Source organism: Peromyscus californicus, unplaced genomic scaffold (assembly GCF_007827085.1).
Source record: "Peromyscus californicus insignis strain IS unplaced genomic scaffold, ASM782708v3 Scaffold_13__1_contigs__length_99412109, whole genome shotgun sequence".
In the NCBI taxonomy this organism is placed as follows: domain Eukaryota; kingdom Metazoa; phylum Chordata; class Mammalia; order Rodentia; family Cricetidae; genus Peromyscus; species Peromyscus californicus.
In genome coordinates this window covers 4,225,731-4,245,238 of record NW_026294424.1, presented here as the reverse complement: position 1 = coordinate 4,245,238, position 19,508 = coordinate 4,225,731, and the positions used below count along the sequence as shown (strand labels likewise).

The window sequence follows — 19,508 nt, the reverse complement described above, 5'->3', positions numbered from 1 at the left end:
CTAGAGACAGATAAAGCTGCTTTTGTTGTACATACTGACTTTGAGAATTGACGTAACCCTTTGAAACAGAAAACCCAGTTACAGAGATATACAAACCCAGTTTCATACACAGTCTGAAATTCCTTTGTGGATGGTAAACTGAAATGTGGAACCTGTTTGTTAGTGTATGACTGTATCTGTCCCCAGTGTCTTTTGAGTTACATGTCCAGTTGTGATTGAATGAGTTGAAACAGTGACTCTTCTCACAGCCAGATGCCCCTGGAATCCAAACAGAATTTGAATGACATTGTCAGTCCAGAATGCTAGACCTGGAAGTGTACTTACTCAGGCCTTGGTATTCCGATTGTCCTGTGAATAAGGCAGGGGTGGGGTGGAATGATTTCTTGCTCTGTTGGGATTGCATTCTAGTGAGGGAAATAGTGCATTTTTGATCTGTTACTAATAGTTAACTTCCCCTCCCCTCAGTACTACTGGAAATTGAATTTAGGGTTTTACTTTACCACTGAGCTTTTAACACCCCCTCCTTTTTTTTTGGAGACAATGTCTTGTGATGTTGCTAGGGCTGGTTTTAAAGTCTTCATCCTCCTGTGTCAACTTTCCAAGCAATGGGATTACAGGCCTAAACTATTACAACCCAACTTAAAACAGCTATTTTAAAGATGCTTAATGAGGACTGGTGAGATGGCCTAGTGTGTAAAGATGCTTGCCATGTAAGAGATGAATTCAGTGCTCGGAACCCATGGGGAAGGAAAGAACTGACTCCTAAGAGCTGTTCCCTTCTCCACATTTATGTACACACATGAAGAAAGTCAGGAAAATAGGGCATGTATAGAACTGGAGAGATGGCTAGTCAGTTAAGAGCATGTGTGCTCTTGGAGAGGATTCTAGTTCGATTCCCAGCATCCGTGATAGGAGGTTCACAACCACCTGTCACTCCGGCTCTATGGTTCTCAACCTTCCTGATGCTTCGACCCTTTAATACAGTTCCTCATGTTGTAGGGACCCCCAATCATAAAATTAGTTTGTTGCTACTTCCTAACTGTAATTTTGCTACTATTAGGAATTGTAATGTAAATATCTGTTTTCCGATGGTCTTAGGTGACCCCTGTGAAAGGTAATTTGATCCCCAGAGGGATCAAGACCCATAGGTTGAGAACCACTGTGTCTTCCTCCAAGAGATCTGGTGCCTGCAGCCATGTGCACATATCCCTGCCCTTCATGGAAAGTTTTTTTTTTTTTTTTTTTTTTTTTTGTGACAAGGTCTCACTATGTAGCTCTTGCTGTCCTGGAACTTGTTTTGTTGACCAGATTGGCCTCAAACTTAGAGAACCACCTTCCTCTGCCTCCCGAGTATAAGATTCAAAGGCTTGCACCACCATCACATGTCTGGAATTTTTAAAAATGTAAAGAAAATGGTGTAGTAACAAATTCCTGTAATGCCAGTACTCAGGAGTCTGAGGCAGGAGGATCTGGAGTTGGATGCAAGCCTCGGCTGTGGAGTGAGACTGTCTCAGAAACAATCATGGCAGGGTAGAAAGGGAAGCAGGCAGGACACAGCAGCACAAACCTGTTATCCTAGTACTGGAGAGGCTGCGGCAGGATATCAAAAGTGTGAAGCAGGCTGGGCTACTTAGAGAGGCCTGATCTAAAAGATGTAAAAACAAACAAGCAAAAACTGGGCGTGGTGGTGTAAATCTTTAATCTCAGCTTTGGGAAGGCAGAGGCAAGCAGATCTTTGTGAGTTCCAGAGATGGCTTGCTAATACTTAAAAGTGTTGATAATTGGGTCCTGCTTTCAGAGATTTGTATTCCTTGGTTCTGGGCTAGTTTGTTTGTTTATTTTTAGAGCCCCTCCCCCCTCTGCCACCCACATTGTAAAGATTTAGGGCTGAGTGTACTCGAGTATGTGTGTGTAAATCTGTATGCAGGCAGATAAGTGCTGGAGCAATAACTGAGAGCTTACATCTCAATCCACAGGCAGGTAGGCGAGAGAGGAAAAAAAACTTAACAGGGAATGCCATGGGCTTTTGAAACCTCAAAGGCCACCCCCTTAGAGACACACCTCCTCCAACAAGGCCTTATGTCCTAATCTTTCCCAAACAGTTTCACCAACTGGGGGCCAAGTGTTCAGATACGAACCTGTGGAGGCCATTTTCATTCAAACCACCGTAACCCGAGTGGAGGTATACCCTGTGTGTGATTCTTACATGGAACAGTCCTTATAGGCTGGAACTTCACTGCCTTAAGCAAGATGGAAATAATCTCTACCAAGTGGGGCTAATATAGATTCAGAAAATACTCAGTTTTATTTAGGCCAGGCTTGGTGGCACACACCTTTAATCTCAACACTTGGGTAATAGATACAGGGGGATCTCTTGTGAGTTCAAGGCCAGCCTGCTCTACATAGCAAGACTTAGGACAGCCATGGCTATACTTTGAGGCTGTCTCAAAACAAAACAAAAAAAAAAAAAATCAAAACAAACCCAAATACTCAGGTTTTTTTTTTTTTTTTTTTTTTTTTTGGTTTTTCGAGACAGGGTTTCTCTGTGTAGCTTTGCGCCTTTCCTGGAACTTACTTGGTAGTCCAGGCTGGCCTCGAACTCACAGAGATCCGCCTGGCTCTGCCTCCTGAGTGCTGGGATTAAAGGCGTGCGCCACCACCACCGCCCGGCCCAAATACTCAGTTTTAATCAAGCAGTGTAGATTTAGAGAGAGAAAAGTCATTAATAGTTATTTAGATTCAAATGGAGACATTTTAAGCAGAGACCAGGAAGGGCCATATTTTGTTCAGTATCTTCTCAACTCAATTTGAAAATTTGTCTAATTTAGTATACTTATTTTAAGATACAGTCTTTTGTTTTTGTTTTTATTTTTTCAAGACAGGGTTTCTCTGTGTAGCCCTGGCTGTCCTGGAACTCACTCTGTAGACCAGGCTGCCTTGAACTCAAGAGATCCAGCCTACCTGTTGCCTCCTGAGTACTGGAATTAAAGGCGTGCACCACCAGTGCCTGGCTAAGACACAGCCTCTTACAAGCTACGTTTTATTGTCTGTGAACTTAGGTGAAGGCCACACTACTAAAACACTCGATCACAGAATGTATTTTCCTACCTGTGTAGACTGTAAAACCTGAAGCAGGTGGGGATGGTGGCAAATGGCTCAGCAGGAAAGGTGCTTCGGTGCAAACATGGCGGCCTGCGTTGGATCCCTGTGCCACACAGAGGTAGAAGGAGAGAGCTGCCTCTACAGAGTCCTGTGACCCTCCCTGCAAGAATTAATAAATTAAAAGCAATCTTTAAACAAACAGGTTGTTATTCTGCTGCTGTCAACACTGTGCAGTGCATCCTCTGTTCACTGTGTACCCTCAGCGATGCTTATTATTTTATTTATTGTCTAAGTGGTGTTTTATTTATATTTTGGTTTTCCGAGACAGGGTTTCTCTGTGTAGCCTGGCTGTCCTGGAGCTCACTCTCTAGACCAGGCTGGCCTCGAACACAGAGATCCACCTGCCTCTGCCTCCTGAGTGCTGGGATTAAAGGTGTGCGCTACCACCACCCGGCTTATTTTTAAATTATTTTTATAAATTAACTATAAAATGTATCTATAATACATACATCCCTGCCCTCCATCTTGCCCAATTCCTTACCTCTCTCTAGTGCTCTACTATTTTAAATTTCTTGTGTATTTTTTATTTCTTAATGCAGATATAATTGGAGTTTTTACTTACTCCCCACATATCCCATTTATGTACTGTTTTGTGTGTCTTGTTCTTTTCACTGAATAGTATATCCTTGTTTTGTGAAAACACCTGTACACTTAAAATTGCTTGATAGTACAAACCTCTGATAGCTAATGTGGTGGCTTTTCAGAGAGCATACTTTTGACAGAGTTTTACTTAAACTTGTGTTTGAGTTTTAAATGTTTCCTGCCTGGATCAAAGAGGAAGCCAGGCTCCGTCTTCAGACACTTGAGAGCTGACAGAGCAGCACACGTAGCCTTTGCGTGTGCAGAATAGAGACTCGGTCTCACAGCCTTCAGCTTTGTGCTGCTCTCGTCCTTCAAGTCAGTCCAGAGCTCTCTTTTGTCCTTAATCCTCACAGAACCAATTACTTCACAACTAGGAACATTCAGACCATTGATTCTGGGGAAAATGCTTGTTTGCTGTGGTCAGTATTTTATTCTTTCTTACCTATAATCTTGCCAGACTTCCCCACTTACCCCTCCTCTCAGAAAAATAACTGAAAAGGCAGACCAAATTATTCCTTAGCAACCGTCCTCATGGGATGTCCTTCAGAAAGAGTTTGGGTTCAGGGTGCAGTTCAGTGGTCGAGTATTGGCTTGGCACCCTTGAAGACCTGTGTTTGATTCCCAGCACCAAAAGGGGAGAAAAAAAACGTTACAGAAGTTGAAGCCTGGTGTGATCCTTTGATCCTAGCATTTGGGAGGGAGCGGCAGGTAGATCTCTGTGAGTTTGAGGCCAGCCTGATTTACACAGTGAGTTCCAGGCCAGCTGGACCTAGATGGTGAGACCCTGTCTAAAAAAAAAAAAATTACAGTAGTTCAACAGTAATCTAGTAAAGAAGCAAAAATAGAGAAAGCAGTTGGCATTATTGCAGGATAAAGTTGAGTTCTGTTATTCTTTTTCCTCTAAGATTAAAAAAAAAATGTGTGTATGTGCCTGTGCTCCTGAGTTTGGTGCTGGTGGAAGCCAGAGGCATGCGAACCCCTGCATCTGGAGTTACTGTAGTTGTGAGTCTCCTACATGGGTGCTGGGAAATGAGCTCAGGTCCTGCAAGAACAAGAATTATGTGTTCATTATGGTCTGCCCCGTGGACTTCTGTCTTCGTCTTTCTTTTTTGGGGGTGGAGAATGAGTGGGACAGTATCTTGCTGTGTGTTCCAGTCTGGCCTTGAGTTTACAATCATCTTGCTTAGACTTCCTGAGTGCTGAAATTTACAGGTATACACCACAATGCTTGGTGATTCAGCTTTTTCCTACCTGGAAGCCGTCATGGTGTTTGACTCAGAATATGAGACCTGGTACAGTGACTGTGGTGAATAAACTCATTAAACACTATGTCCAAAACCACTTCCTTTAGAATGTCATTACTGCCTGCTTTGTAGAATTACTTTGTTCCTTCCCTCCTCTCTCCTCGTCCTTACTCTTCCTCCCTCCCTTCCTCTGCATTTTGTTTTTCTCTTTATTATGTACTTCAGGTTGGTCTTGAATTCTTGATCCTCATGTCACCTGTGTGCATGGAATTTCTTGAAAGCATTTGCTTTAGAACATTTGGATTATATGTGCTCATGGGCCATGTGAAGATAATGGGTATCAACTTAAGTGGATTTTTTTTTGTTTGTTTTGTTTTTGTTTTCGTTTTCGTTTTTTGAGACAAGGTTTCTCTGTGTTGTTTTGATGCCTGTCCTGGATCTTGCTCTGTAGACCAGGCTGGCCTCGAACTCACAGAAATCCAGATAGAGGTGTTATACAGAGAAACCCTGTCTTGGAAAAAAAAAAAAAAAGAGTTTAATACTTCCAAAATCTGCCTGTCAGTGTGGGATTAATCTAAGTGTTAATTATGGTCAAGTTCAAATTTCTAATTCCTTTTGGATTTGTCAGAGGACATACATAATAGCTTTGTTAGATTGTTTTCTATGCTCTAATAAACAATGGTCAGAACAAAATACAGCATTGATTAGTGGAGGGCGGGGAATGGTTGACCAGTCATGTGCTTCTGAACTATAAAGGAGCCAACATGTCCCCACATAGAAGAATGTATTTCTGAGGTTGATGTACTCATCATGAAATCTTAATGAGCATTGATCTGAACACAAAAATGTCTTTTATTTTCATTCTGTAGGACCCTAGAAAAATTGTACCATGAATGGTGATACTCGGGCTGCAGTGGTGACCTCACCACCCCCAACCACAGCCCCTCACAAAGAGAGGTACTTTGACAGAGTCGATGAGAACAATCCAGAATATTTGCGGGAGAGGAACATGGCGCCAGACCTTCGTCAGGACTTCAATATGATGGAGCAGAAGAAGCGGGTGTCCATGATTCTACAAAGTCCTGTAAGGATAAAGTTTGTTTCCTTCTGATTCCTGCGCTCTCAGACCTGTTGTGTGAATGGCATAGTTAGTTCCTCACCACACAGCACATTGATGCTTCATGCTTACAGATATGTGTTGAAAGAATTCTGCTTGGTTCATGCTACCAGACATAATGAAAACATTTTAGAATTATAAAGGATCGATGTTTATTTCTATTTTGAACTGTCTTGACTGTTTGTCTAAAGTGTTTTTATAAGTAGAGGGACAAATGTTTTCTACAAAGTACAAGTCAAGCATCCCTCTTCCAAAAATCCAAGACAGATATTTTAGGCATCAAGATAGTGGTTAAAACATTTGGATTTGAGAGCATTTCAGTTGTTTGAATTAGGCATGATCAACTGATAAAGCCTGTGCAGATATTCCCAAATCTAATTTTTTTGATGCTCAGTGTGGCCTTCACTTGTTCTTGGTCATACCTAGATTAGTAGCACCTGATTTATTAATGTCGGCATTGTGAGCCACAGTCATTCCTACCTGAGTGTCTTCTAGATGTTATGTAGTTAAAGCAGCCTTGTCCTCACAGCTTTCTCACGGTGATGCTATTCTTATCTATGCTGCACATTCTCCTCCCCTCTTTCTTCCTTTTGGTCTGGTTTTGCTTTGTCCCTTTAATTTTTAGGAGGTGCCATTGTCCTTTTAAAAATGGTATTTATTATCCCATATGCTGTGAGGACATATGGACTTGACTTATGAGCATCTAGTAGATCCAGTTTGATTGTATTGCTGTTATCAAGGTGTAATGAGCAAGTACTCAGATCTGTGCAGAACTTGATGAATTTTGACATACAAAGGACACATGCAGTCACTTAGATCAGGGCACAGACTTGACATTCCAGTTGATGGTGATGAAGGATAAAAACAGTCAAGTGCTATGCTGAAAGCAGTGGTGTTCTGAAACTGAGTGTGCCTGGTCAGAAGAGCCTCTCTGAGGAGGTTTGGCTAACAGGACTCTGTAGCATGGAGGAGCTGGGCATGTAGGTAGGTATCTAGAAGAGAAGCATTCCAGCTTGAGAGATGGGCTCGGGTGAATTCTTGGGGTAGGGATGTGCTTGAGGGGACTTGAAGAGACAAAAGTTAGTGTGGTTGGTGCCGCCAAGATGGATTCTAGCAGTTAGAGAGACTCTGGAAGGCTATGTAGGTTGAGATAGGAACTTGAATTTCTTTCTTTTTTGTTTTTGTGAGTTAAAATGACACAAATGTTCTTTCTTTCACTTCTGAAGTCCTAAATTGAGGTGTTGACAGGGCTGGATTCCTTCTGGAAGCTCAGAAAGGAGTGCTTCCTCCTTTCTGTTATTAGAAGTTTCTACAGTCCATGTCATAGTCCCTCCCTCACTGCATGTCACAGCCCCTCATTCCTGTCACTCTGGTCCCTGGTCCCTTCATTACAGGGAACTTGAATTTCTTCCTAGCATTGTGGAGGTACTGGAGAGTTGCTAACAGGGGACAGATAGAATTTAGGTTTAAGGAGGTCATTCTGGCTTCAGTAGATAGTTGCTGTCTTCAGATGGAAGAGAGCAAGAGCTGTAATTAGGTCCAGGGTGGAAAGGGACAGACATGTTTGAGATTCACTTAGAAAGTAGAATGCAGAGAGCTTGCTGAGAGGGGTAGGGGCAATGAGAAGAAGGAGCCAGGAGAGCACCTTGACTCTTGGCTCCAGAAGTCGTCCCTAATAAAAGCAATAAGAAACTAAGTGACCATGACTAGAGGTGGAGTGAGGAAGCTGAATTCAGCACACCTAGTATGCACCGGGACCATGCCAGGCTCTGAGGGTGTAAGGGGCAGGCAGTGAGCTCCTTCCTCACAAGATGTTTAGACTGTAGAGAGCATTGGAGTCTCAGTGCAGTGTGAGCTTTAGGAACGGCAAGGACAGTAGTAGTGAGAAGAGTGTGAAGTCAAGGGAAAGCTGGCTCCATTAAGGGGGGTGCACCCGTGTTGGTTCTTCGTGTGACGGCTGTGCTCTGATGATTGTGGTGGTTTGATGAGAATGTTCCCTACAGCTCCAGGTTCAAACACTGGCTCTCCAGTTGGTAGTTCTGTTTGGGGAGGCTGTAGAACCTTTGTGGGTGGAGCCTTCCTGGAGGCGGGCTGTAGCTGTTTTATAGTCTTCCAGTTTGTTCTCTCTACTTGATGCTTGTGGTTGAAGATGTGAGATTTCACTTTCCTGCTCTTGCCTCCCTGCCATGATGGACCTCTGGAACCATAAGCCAAAACAAAAACAAAAACAAAAAACCAACCCTCTTCCATAAGTCCCTTTAGTCATGGTGTTTTATCACAGCAATAGAAAAGTAACCAAGACAGATAAACAGATGTTAACAGTGAGGAAACTCAGGGTTCTCTGGTATGTCTTTTAACTTTTTTGTACATCTGGAACTACCCTAGGCTCGAAAGGTTTTTGTTTGTTTGTTTTTTTAAACATAGGCTTGGGCTGTGAGGGAAGTAAGTACTGACATTGTGTAGGTCTGTTCCTTTGGAGTGTTGGTGGCCGAGTAGTCCCATAGCAGTGACATAGAACAAGGTCTGCCAGGGAACCATTGTGATAATAGGAATGTTACTGTGTTAGTTACTTTTCTTGTTGCTGTAACTAAGTACCTGGAAAACAAAACACTTACAGGAGAAAGGGAATTGACTTTGACTCTCAGTTTCAGGCCTGGTTTACTTGGCTCTGTACTCTTAGAACGTTGTGGTGGTAAGAATGTGATAAAGACATGTCTTAACTTTTTAATGAATAATAAAGCATAAAGAAAGTGGGGAGGAAGGAGAGGGGAAGAGGGAGAGTGTGGTGATATATTGTGTACCCTAATAAAATTTGCCCCAAGATCAGAGAACAGAACAAACCACTAGATTAAACATAGATGCCAGGCAGTGACACCTTTAATCCTAGCACTCAGGAGTCAGAGATCCATCTGGATCTCTGTGAGTTCAAAGCCACCCTGGACTACATGAGATTGACTCAGTCTAGGAGAGAAACAGAACTAGGCAGTGGTGGCACACACCTTTAATCCCAGCACTTGGGAGTCACATGCCTTTAATCCTAACACTTGAGAGCTCATGCTTTTGCTTGAGAAACACACACGCCTTTAATCTCAGGAAGTGAAAGCTGGGCGGAGAAAGGTATATAAGGGTGAGGAGACAGGAACTAAAGGCTTTTTCAGGCTGAGGAGTCCTAGAGGTAAGACTTGGCAGCAGCTTGTTCATTTGTATCTCTGATCTTTCAGCATTTACCCCAATATCTGGTACCAGGTTTTTTATTAAAAGGCCATTTTAAGATTCGTGTAACAGGAGAGGAGAGAAGAGAAAATGCCCCACTCCCCAGCATGGTGGCCAATGCCTTTAATCCTAGCATTCAGAGGCAGAATCAGGCAGATCTCTGTGAGTTCAGGCCAAAGAGATACGTAGTGAGATCTTATCTGAAAGAAAGCCAAGAGAGGTTAGTTATTGTGGGAGAAGCTGCGGCGGGAGTCCTTCCAGCTGTTTGAATAGGTAATGGCAGAATTCTCTACAGCCCAGGTGGAGATGTGATGAAGGTCCTGGTCAAGAATCCCACTAATGCTGAGGTACTCAAGGTCCTGGGGAGCCCCAGGAGTGTTAGGATGAGTGTGGGGGTGCTGGATTTTGAACATGTTTTAACCATGCTGCAGATTGTGGCCAAGAGCAGGGACCAGGTGCCTATGAGGAGTACGTTGAAGGTCTTTGGGAGTTTGACGGGGAAGGGAGTGGCACTGTCAGGGTCAGAAATGTTCTTGACATGCTGAATGAGACGAAGACAGAGGGAGAAGTGGTGACACGGTGGCAGGGCGTGAGGACAGCGGTGTTGTATCAAGTTCAAAGAGCTTGTCTGGACTGTGTTAAATGGCTGAGGCCATTCCCATAGCCTGAGCCTTGCCCTGTGTTAGATTTCTATGTGACACGAGAAGCTTCCTAATGTTAGGGAGTTTGTGACCCCTGGGAAAAGACCATAGACTCAGTCCAATTATAATTAGAAGATTTATTGATTAGCTGCTATCAGGGTGAGCAGTCTCTGAGCTACATTTGAAATTGCCATGTGGGAGGGGTGGGGAAGGACTTTCAAAGGGGAAACCTTCATGAAGACCTTCAATACTATGCAAGCACATGAAAACTGTCCTGTTCTACAAAGTTAAGTGGGTAAGGCAACGATCTTTGGGTATCTGTGTAAGCAAGTTTCAGAAGCAAAATAGCAGTTGGTCATATCATACAAGTAGATAGTCATGGCTGTACATTTTTGAGTGGGGGTCACTGAGTCACGGTTATTGCGGAACTCCAGGGACTTAAGTCAGAGACAAGTGGCTGGTGGGTATCAAGATGGATGCCTAGCATAAAATGGAGCTTCTTTAGCCATAATACTAGGCAGCTGGCTACTGCCGCCCCCCCACCCCCACCCCCGGTTTTCTTGAGACAGCGTTTCTCTGTGTAGCCCTGGCTGTCCTGGAACTTGCTTTGTAGACCAGGCTGGCCTCAGACTCCCAGAGATCCTCCTGCCTCTGCCTCCTGAGTGCTGGGATTAATAGCATGTGCCACCACCACCAGGCACTAGACTTATTATCATAACACCTTGCCCATCTGACCTCTTTGGATTATGTTTGCTATTAGCTTTCACCAAATAAAAAAGGGCAGGGAAAATCAAGTTAATCAGGTTAATCTGAAGGGGGAACTTGAGGTCAGAGGTCATGAACTTGCAGTGAGACAGGGTTGGGTGTTGATGTGGTCTGGTCTTCATTTCTCCTTTTACCTTTGTGAAACACTACCAGAAGGGAAGAAACGTAGTATTTAAGTTCTCTAGGGTTTTGCCGCATGAAATGATAGAGAGTTGGAGAAATGATTACTGTGGGTCTAAGCAGGGTGAAGGGCATAAGGATATAGAGAGGGTGAGGAGTGGTGGGGAGTGTTAGAATCACAATGGATACTAGAAAGGGCCAGTTAGAGAGTCCATTTGTGTCTCTGAGATGGAATAGGGTACAGTTACTAGGAATGAGCAGGTCTACAGTGTGACTGCAGAAGTGAGTGGCAGAGGTGAATTAGAGAATAGAGTTATCACAGGAGAAAGGCCTAGCTGAGAGAATGTAGATTTGTTACCATGGTAGCACATAAGGTCCTTGGGTAGTGACTGCTGACTAGAGGTAAATCGAATTAACCATGTGGGTATCTCCAGGCTCTCCCTCATCACTAAGTCCAGCTCTGTGCCAACCAAGCATATGGCATATAAACGTTGCCTGAAATGCTGATAATGTAGAACCCTCATAACCTGCCTTTTTCTTCCTAAGGCTTTGAGTTCCTTGATGGTGTGCAGTGTCTTACCTATCTCAGTCTTCAGTGTCTAACACAGGGTCGGACATTTGAATGGATTCTCCATAGACGTATGTGTAGATTTGGAAAGCATTGAAATGGATTGTTTTAGTTTTCAGACGGAGAGTTCATGGGGACAGGAGTGTTCACTGAGACATAAGTGTATCACCATGCCCAGCTTTTTCCCCCTTTTTCTGTTTTTTAAAAGTAGTTCCTTATGTAGCCCAGGCTGGGTGTGATCAGTAGCCTGTGATGTGCAGTGGAGAGCAACTTACTTAGTCTTTGTGCATGTGTATTTGTATGTATTCCCATGCATTATGCATTGATAACAAAGACCGATCAGTAGCTGTGTTTTTGCTGATTTATTTTACTGCTTCTTTGTTTTTCTTCTATCATTGACTAACGTAAGCTATGAGCACTGACTTCATTTATCATGAGATGGTAGATGTTGGCCGACACTTCTTGATACCATTCAACTAGCAGCCATACATTTGTTTGTTGTGCGCTTCTCTGAGAGAGAGATGTACTAGACAGCCCTTTGGCTGTTTCTTTCAATAAGTTTTCAGATTAAGCAGTGAAAAACTGCAAATAAGTTTAATTTGGAATCACTAAGTGCTTACAATTAGATGGCTCATCATCCAGTAAATTCATGTTTTCATCTGAGATAACATTCAAAATTATTTGAAAAAAGATTTATTTCTTTATAAGCTTTTTGATAAGTTATAACAGTCTGAGGGAAGTTAAAAATATCTGAGCTAGGTGTGGTAGCATACACATATAATCTCAGTCATCAGAAAACCAAGGCAGGAACATCGCTGTAAGTTCAAGGCCTGGTCTATGTAGAGAGCTTTAGGCCAACTATGGTGAGTAGCTGCTAGACTTTGTTCCAACAAAACAAAACCACAACAAGATGGAGAAATCTGTCCTATTTAACTTCATGTTAAAATCCTTACCAAGCTATTGCATGTTTTTGCCTAATTTAGGATTATTTAATAAAGATATAAATACAGGGTTTCTTTTGATGCTTTAGTTGACAGAGTCAACTGTGTAGCTCAGGATGGCCTTGAACTTGTAGTCTTCCTGCTTCAGCCTCACAGATTCTGGGATTACAGGTATGTTACCATGCTCAGCTTTCTTTTTCTACTTGAAGAAAATTGTTTGAGATAGGGTCTCATGAGGGCTGAGGCTATATTTGAACTTGTTATGTAGCATAGGATGACCCTGGGCTGATCTCCTGCTTCTACCTCTCCTTCCGAGGATTACCATGCCAGTTCTTTTTCTACTTTAACAAAACACTTCCCTATTTTGAAGAAAATACTAGAAAGTACAAAGTAGAGTATGAAAATTATCAATAATCTTGTTACTGAGAATTGTAATTATCATTTGATATACTTTTAATCTCCCCCGCTCCCCACGGGATTTCTCTCTGTAGCTTTGGTGGCTGTCCTGGATCTCGCTCTGTAGACCAGGCTGGCCTCAAACTCACAGAGATCTACCTGGCTCTGCCTCCTGAGTGCTGGGATTAAAGGCGTGAGCCACCACCGCCCGGCCCGACTGTATTACCTTTTTACTCAAAAAATATATGAAGAGCAATTTTTATGCCATTTAATTTTTAAGATTTTCCCATTGAGTGAATCTGTAAAATTCCCTGTGTGTCGAGTCAGTTCTTTAATTTCTGAAATGCGGCTACTTTTTAAAATCTGTGATGCTGAGCTTAATTACCTTATAAATAAGTCTTGAAATACATTCCCGATTATTTTGTTAAAATAGATTTCCATGAATTAAATCCTGTTCTAAGTTTTAAGCTTTTATTTTGTTAATACTTAGAAAAAAGACTATACCAGGTCATATTCTCAGAAGTGAAATATGAGTACCACTGTGTGCTGTCCTAGTACTGGATGAAAATAAACATTTATCTGATAGTTACACATACACTCTGGGCCCCCAAAAAGTGTTTGACTATTTTAATATGCATTGTAGGCCTTCTGTGAAGAGCTGGAATCTATGATACAAGAACAGTTCAAGAAGGGGAAGAATCCCACAGGCCTGTTGGCATTGCAGCAGATTGCAGACTTTATGACAGCGAATGTACCAAATGTCTACCCAGCAGCTCCACAAGGAGGAATGGCTGCCTTGAACATGAGTAAGTAGTTCTTGGCTTTGTATGTGATCTGTAACTTTCCAGATAAAATCCTGAAGCTTTCTCAAGTGAGCCACATGAGTATGCAACAGTTGTGACCTACCATGTGGGTGCTGGGAATTGAACCCAGGTCCTCTGGAAGAACTGCCAGTGCTCTTAACCACTGAGCCATCTCTCCTGTTCCCAGAAAGTCTTTTTTGTTTGTTTTTCAAGATAGTGTTTCTCTGTATAGCCCTGGCTGTCCTGGAACTCACTCTGCAGACCAGGCTGGCCTCAAACTCACAGAGATCCTCCTGCTTCTGCCTCCCTAGCACTGAGATTAAAGACATGCACTGTTATACTTTGCTTACTAGAGTACTTTTAATCTGTGTTCATAACTGACATTGATGTGTTGTTTTTCTCATAATGCCTTTGTGTGCTTTGCCAGGTAATGCTATTTACAACGAATTGGAAGGTGTTCTAGAAGAGGTGGTTGTGGTGATACTTTATTTGTGCTGTAATGTGTTATTTTATTTGTATGTTAATAAATAAAGTTTGCCTGGAGATCAGAGGTCAGCAAGCCATTAACAAAAGTCAGGCAGTGATAGCCTATGCCCTTAATCGGATCACATGGCAAGCAGAGTCTGTGTGGTCAAGGACACAGCCAAGTGTGGTGACACAAGCTTTTAATGCCAGTACCAACCATAGAAACCTGGAGGTCTGTATAGACAGGCAGTGACAAGGAAGTCATGTGGCTGGGCTTAGAGCCAATGAGAAGGCAGAACAGGAAGGCAATAAAAGCTCAGTTGAGACAGGAAGAAGCTCTCTCTGTGGATGCTACTGCTGGTGGTAAGCTAAGGCTAGTTGTGGCTATTGCTCTGATCTTTTTGGCTATTACCTCTGTATTTGGCTCTGTGTTTCTTATTTAATAAGACTGTTTAGAAATTCGTCTACAGGTGGTATTAATTTTTCCTTGAATATTTGATAGAACTCACAGTATCCTCTGGGCCTAGAGTTTTCTTTGTGGAAAAGTTTGCAACTGCAAATTCAGTTTAATAGAGATACAGGTGTTTTCAATGCTGGTTTCTTCTGGAGTAAGATTTAATAGGTTGTGTCTTTCATCTAAGTTAAAGAATTTGATGTCATAGTTTGTATCATTCCTTTATTATCATTTTCATGCCTATAGGATATATAATGATGTCGTGTGTCCGTCCCCCCCCCCCCCCCCCCCCCCCAGCTCTCAGCTCTGGCTAGCCTGGGACTCACTGTGTAGACCAGGCTGACTTTGAACTCGCAACCAGTACTCTTAACTGCTGAACCATCTCTCCAGCTCCAGTTTATTTTATTTTTAATTTTGTAATTTTTTTCTTCTTTTTTTTGAGACAGGGTTTCTCTCTGTAGTCCTGACTGTCCCGGAACTTGCTCTGTAGACCAGGCTGGCCTCAAACTCAGAGATCCTCTTGCCTCTGCCTCCCAAGGGTTGTGATCAAAGGCATGCACCACCACCACCACCACCACCACCATCACCACCACCACCGCCATGCATTATATAGTTTTTTTTTTTTGAGACAGGGTTTCTCTGTGTAGCTTTGCACCTTTCCTGGGACTCACTTAGTAGCCCAGGCTGACCTCGGATTCACAGAGATCCGCCTGGCTCTGCCTCCTGAGTCCTGGGATTAAAGGCGTGCGCCACCACCGCCCGGCAAATTTTTTAATCTTTTATTTTTAAACTATAGGTTTTGCATGACTTGAAAAGGAGATTGTACCAAACAGTGATCAAAGAAGAATCATCCATTCTCTGCCTTTTATCTGGTCACTCAGAAGTATAATGTTAAAAGCTGTGATTGTTGTTGCTTGCTGCCTCATTATTTTTAGCCATGTATTCACCATAATCCACTTTCCCTCCCACAAATATTCGAGCCCCCTTTTCACATACTGATATACCACATTTCTAAGGCCTAATCAAAACAGTGATATTCTGTGCCATGATACCTTTTGACAGATGTCACCATCTGGTCTACTTCACTGTCCCCTGATCACCGTATCTCATTTGTTGCGAGGGGAAATATCGTTACTGGGTTTTTCTTTCTGCCTGTCTCATGACTCGGTCCTGACCTACTTGCCATCATGACAGGGTCCTGGTCTACTCACTGACGTAACTGAACATGATTCAGAGATCTTTCATGAACCAAATGGCTGGCTCTTTCGGACTCATGTCTTAGAAACTGATGAAATACCTGTAAGACAAGTCCTTGAAATATGGCTTTGGTTTTTTTTACAGTCTAGTCTTTAGGCTTTTCCTGACATGCAGCACCCGACAGCCCCTCTACCCCCACCAGAGGCTGTAAATTTTCTTTTAATCTATTCTTTACTGCATTTCACAGATTTGGCTACCTTTTTCTTACCTATTTCTGAACTATGTATTAATGCTAGAGAGAACATCATCTTTCTGTCATTGAAGTTTTTGAAATTTTATAGTCTAATATGGACAACAAGTAGCACTATGGTAATTGGCTTACATTTGACAAATGCAAAAAATAAAAATACCAATAAAAAGTTTTAAAAGAAAGTTTGACTCTAGTTTTTCTGTATTTTAGGTCTTGGTATGGTCACTCCTGTGAATGACCTTAGAGGATCTGATTCTATTGCATATGACAAAGGGGAGAAGTTACTGCGGTGTAAACTGGCAGCATTTTACAGACTAGCAGATCTCTTCGGGTGGTCTCAGCTTATCTACAATCATATCACAGTGAGTACTCCAGACAGTAACTGGGCGGTGTAGCTCATCCCACAGTAGCCCCTGGGTGACGAGGGGTCGTCCCACAGTCGTAACTGGGTGATGAATGGCTCATGAACCGTCTAGCACCGTCTGTTCTCACACAGCATTAGTAACTCTTAGAACACCCTCTCTTTGGATTCCTTACAACAGAACACAAGAATTGGCAAGTGTGGGTTAAAAGTTATGAGAGTAGTTCTTTAAAACGTCTTTCTTGCATGCTAACCTAATAAATGAGTGTTTGTTAAATTATAAGCAGTTCCTAAAATTTATTTATGACTTACAAATCTAACAGTAACGGTATTTTCTTCCTGACTCTGGTCAAAGCTTCTCCGCATTATGCTTGTTTTTTTCAGCTACTCCAGTTTTGTGCCACTTTCCAGCATTATTGGGGCCTGTCTGTTCCTCAGTGTAGTTTTGTCACAAATGTTGCTGTCCGTCTGCTCTCTGTACTAACTGTTGTTCAGCTCAGGTTGTATCAGGGAACAGCGTGAGTCCTTGCCCTTGTAATGGTTCCTTCTGTTGTCTAGCCGGGCAGCCCACCCTTTGCTGTTTTGTCGAGCTTGTTTTCATGGTCCATCATTTCAGTCAGGCTCTTTGCTAGTTTTATGCCGCCTGGGACAATCCCTGGACCCACATGGTGGAAAGAAAGAAAGGGACAGACCCTTTCATGTTGTTCTCTAGCTTTCACACAGGAGCTGTGGCACGTGCTCACCTTCCCCTCCAATAAATAAATACATGTAAAAAAAGGAAATTCAAGATTGTCCTTGACTGTATTTCAAGGCTAGTTTAACTCCATGTGATCCCGTCTCAATACACAAATACATAAATCCAAAGAACAACAACCTCTTGCTCTGCTTTGAGTTCTTTGAGCAATTGCCCTCATCATATTACAGAAATAAGGGAAGTCTCGCTGTGTCTGGCCACACTTCTGCCTGGCCGGGCATCCCACTGCCCCCTTCCTTCTAGCCCCCGAAGGGCTGCAGCTTGCTTTCTCTTTCCCTATTCTTTGATACTTTTTCCAGCTTGTCTCAATTTCTTGTTTTGTTTTGTTTTTTTTTCCGTTTAGTTTCTTTCACTGGATTTTTAAAAACTTTACTTTTGTTGTTGTTTTTTTGTTTTGTTTTTCTAGACAGGATTTTTCTGTGTAACAGCGATGGCTGTCCTGGAACTCACTCTGTAGACCAGGCTGACCTTAAACTCAGAGATCAACCTGCCTCTGCTCCTAAGTGCTGGGGTTAAAGGCGTGCGCTACCACCGCCTGACTAAAACTTTACTTTTTTTTTTATTTTTTATTTTTTTTATTTGGAGCTGAGGACTGAACCCAGGGCCTTGCGCTTGCTAGGCAAGCGCTCTACCACTGAGCTAAATCCCCAACCCCTAAACTTTACTATTTTTATTTTTTTTTATTTTTTTTTTTTTTTGGTTTTTCGAGACAGGGTTTCTCTGTATAGCTTTGCGCCTTTCCTGGATCTCACTCTGTAGACCAGGCTGGCCTCGAACTCACAGAGATCCGCCTGGCTCTGCCTCCCGAGTGCTGGGATTAAAGGCGTGCGCCACCACCGCCCGGCTAAACTTTACTATTTTTAAAAGTGTATTTTAGTGTTGTGTGTTTGTGTGTGCATGCTTGTGCTGAACTTGGATCCCCTGGAAGAGCAGAGAGCACTCTGAACCACTGAGCCGTCTCTCCCACCCTCAACATTTACTAGTTTTTGAGGGTGGCCTTTACTCAGTATATGACCTAGGCAGATCCCCAACTTGCAATATTGAATTTTTAAAATTATTATCATAATGCTTGCTTATTATAACAAGTATGCCTTATGTAGGTGTTGCAGATGTCTAAAGAAAACCTCACAATCCTGCCAGACTTCTGTTTGTCTTGAGGTAGCCAGTGCTTGAGCCCTTTCTCCACATACATCTGTGGAGGTTTTCCACTGTGAACTCACGACTAGTGCTTAGCTTAGCTTCTTTCTGGGCTCAGAGGAATGTGAACCCTCCTGAAGCTGAGGTCTGGGCCTCCCTGGTTAGCAGTGTGCTGTGCCCCTTTCTCTTGGAAGGCATTGGTCTGTACTGCAGATGCTGAGTTGCCTCCTCCTTCCTGTCTGTTTGCTCCGTTGCTGTTCAAATGAACTGTTCCAAATGCCAGCCTGTTACTGTCTGCTGTACTCTTGTGTGGTGTACAGTGTTATCCTGCTCTATTCCCATGTAGCAGTGACTGTTAGCAATCGGTGCACATTCTTATGGCCTAGTTGTCCACAGGAGTGTCAGCTCTGTAAGCAGGACTGCTGTTGTGTCTCTGGCCTGGGACCAGGAGCGGTGCTTGGCACAGTGTAGGTGTGCCCTAAAACATTAAATGCTGTCCAGCCTGGGCTGACCTAAAATTACTTTAGGAAAATTGTGAAAAAGAACTCACTAGAAACTGTTGATAGCTGAACAGTAGGTCCAGTTAGCTTCATTCTTGTGCCAGTGCACATCTTGGCATACTGGGAAGTTGTTGGCCTTTCTGGCTGATTATACTGGAGAGAAAGCTTAGATGGAGATTTAATGCTAATTGGTTCCATGCAGATGTTACAGCTGTAATAGAAATAGGAAATGTGGTCCCTGCTTTTAACAGTAGCTTCATTATTTGTGTGTTTTTAAGATGCTGTGTAGAACTCACCCTGTTATGAATGCTATTTTAGTGGTTTTGACTCAGATTGTAGGCTTTCCCCTCTCCCCTGTAATTGGTTTGGCATTGACAGAATTAGAATGCCAGTTAAATGTTTACTGTTCTGTCTTTAAGTGACCCACTTGGTTATTAATACAGTGTTAAAAAAAACCCAAGTTAACAAAAATATTTTCTCTATTTTATGAACTAGAACCAGAGTCTTTGAAGAAGAAAGCACCCCCACCCCCGGTTTGGCTTTTTAAATTTTAGAGTGTTTTTGTTGTTAAGATTTATGACATCCATTTGTTTTGCCATTAGACATCATCTAGGTATTATTATGTAGGTATTATTCTTAACAGGGAAGAAATATTAACAATATCAGTGCCAATATCAGTGCAAAAATAAGTGCTAAGAGGTCATTCTGTCCTTTCTCTGAAAGAGGATCAGGGATTTTCTGCTAAGGGGATTTTAAAGTGCTGACAGGTGTTGGAGGCTTGGACAGGATAGTCTGACTTAGATCTTTAACGTTGTGTCAGATTTAGAGAAGCCTTGGA

At 42.6% G+C, this 19,508-nt stretch overlaps 1 protein-coding gene and 1 pseudogene across 14 annotated transcripts in view; one reads left to right on the top strand and one right to left on the bottom strand.

Moving 5' to 3' along the window:
- The window catches only part of Add1 (adducin 1), a 55,524-nt gene that overhangs the window by 13,175 nt on the left and 22,841 nt on the right, over positions 1 to 19,508 (top strand). For all 14 annotated transcript variants that reach the window (XM_052736161.1, XM_052736164.1, XM_052736163.1 and 11 more), the window contains exons 2-4: positions 5,858 to 6,072; positions 13,393 to 13,555; positions 16,129 to 16,280. In XM_052736161.1, the coding sequence (XP_052592121.1) occupies positions 5,878 to 6,072; positions 13,393 to 13,555; positions 16,129 to 16,280 (510 nt within the window). In that variant the 5' untranslated portion in view covers positions 5,858 to 5,877. The remainder of the gene's footprint in view (positions 1 to 5,857; positions 6,073 to 13,392; positions 13,556 to 16,128; positions 16,281 to 19,508) is intronic.
- On the bottom strand, positions 14,850 to 15,976 carry LOC128108820 (single-stranded DNA-binding protein, mitochondrial-like; annotated as a pseudogene).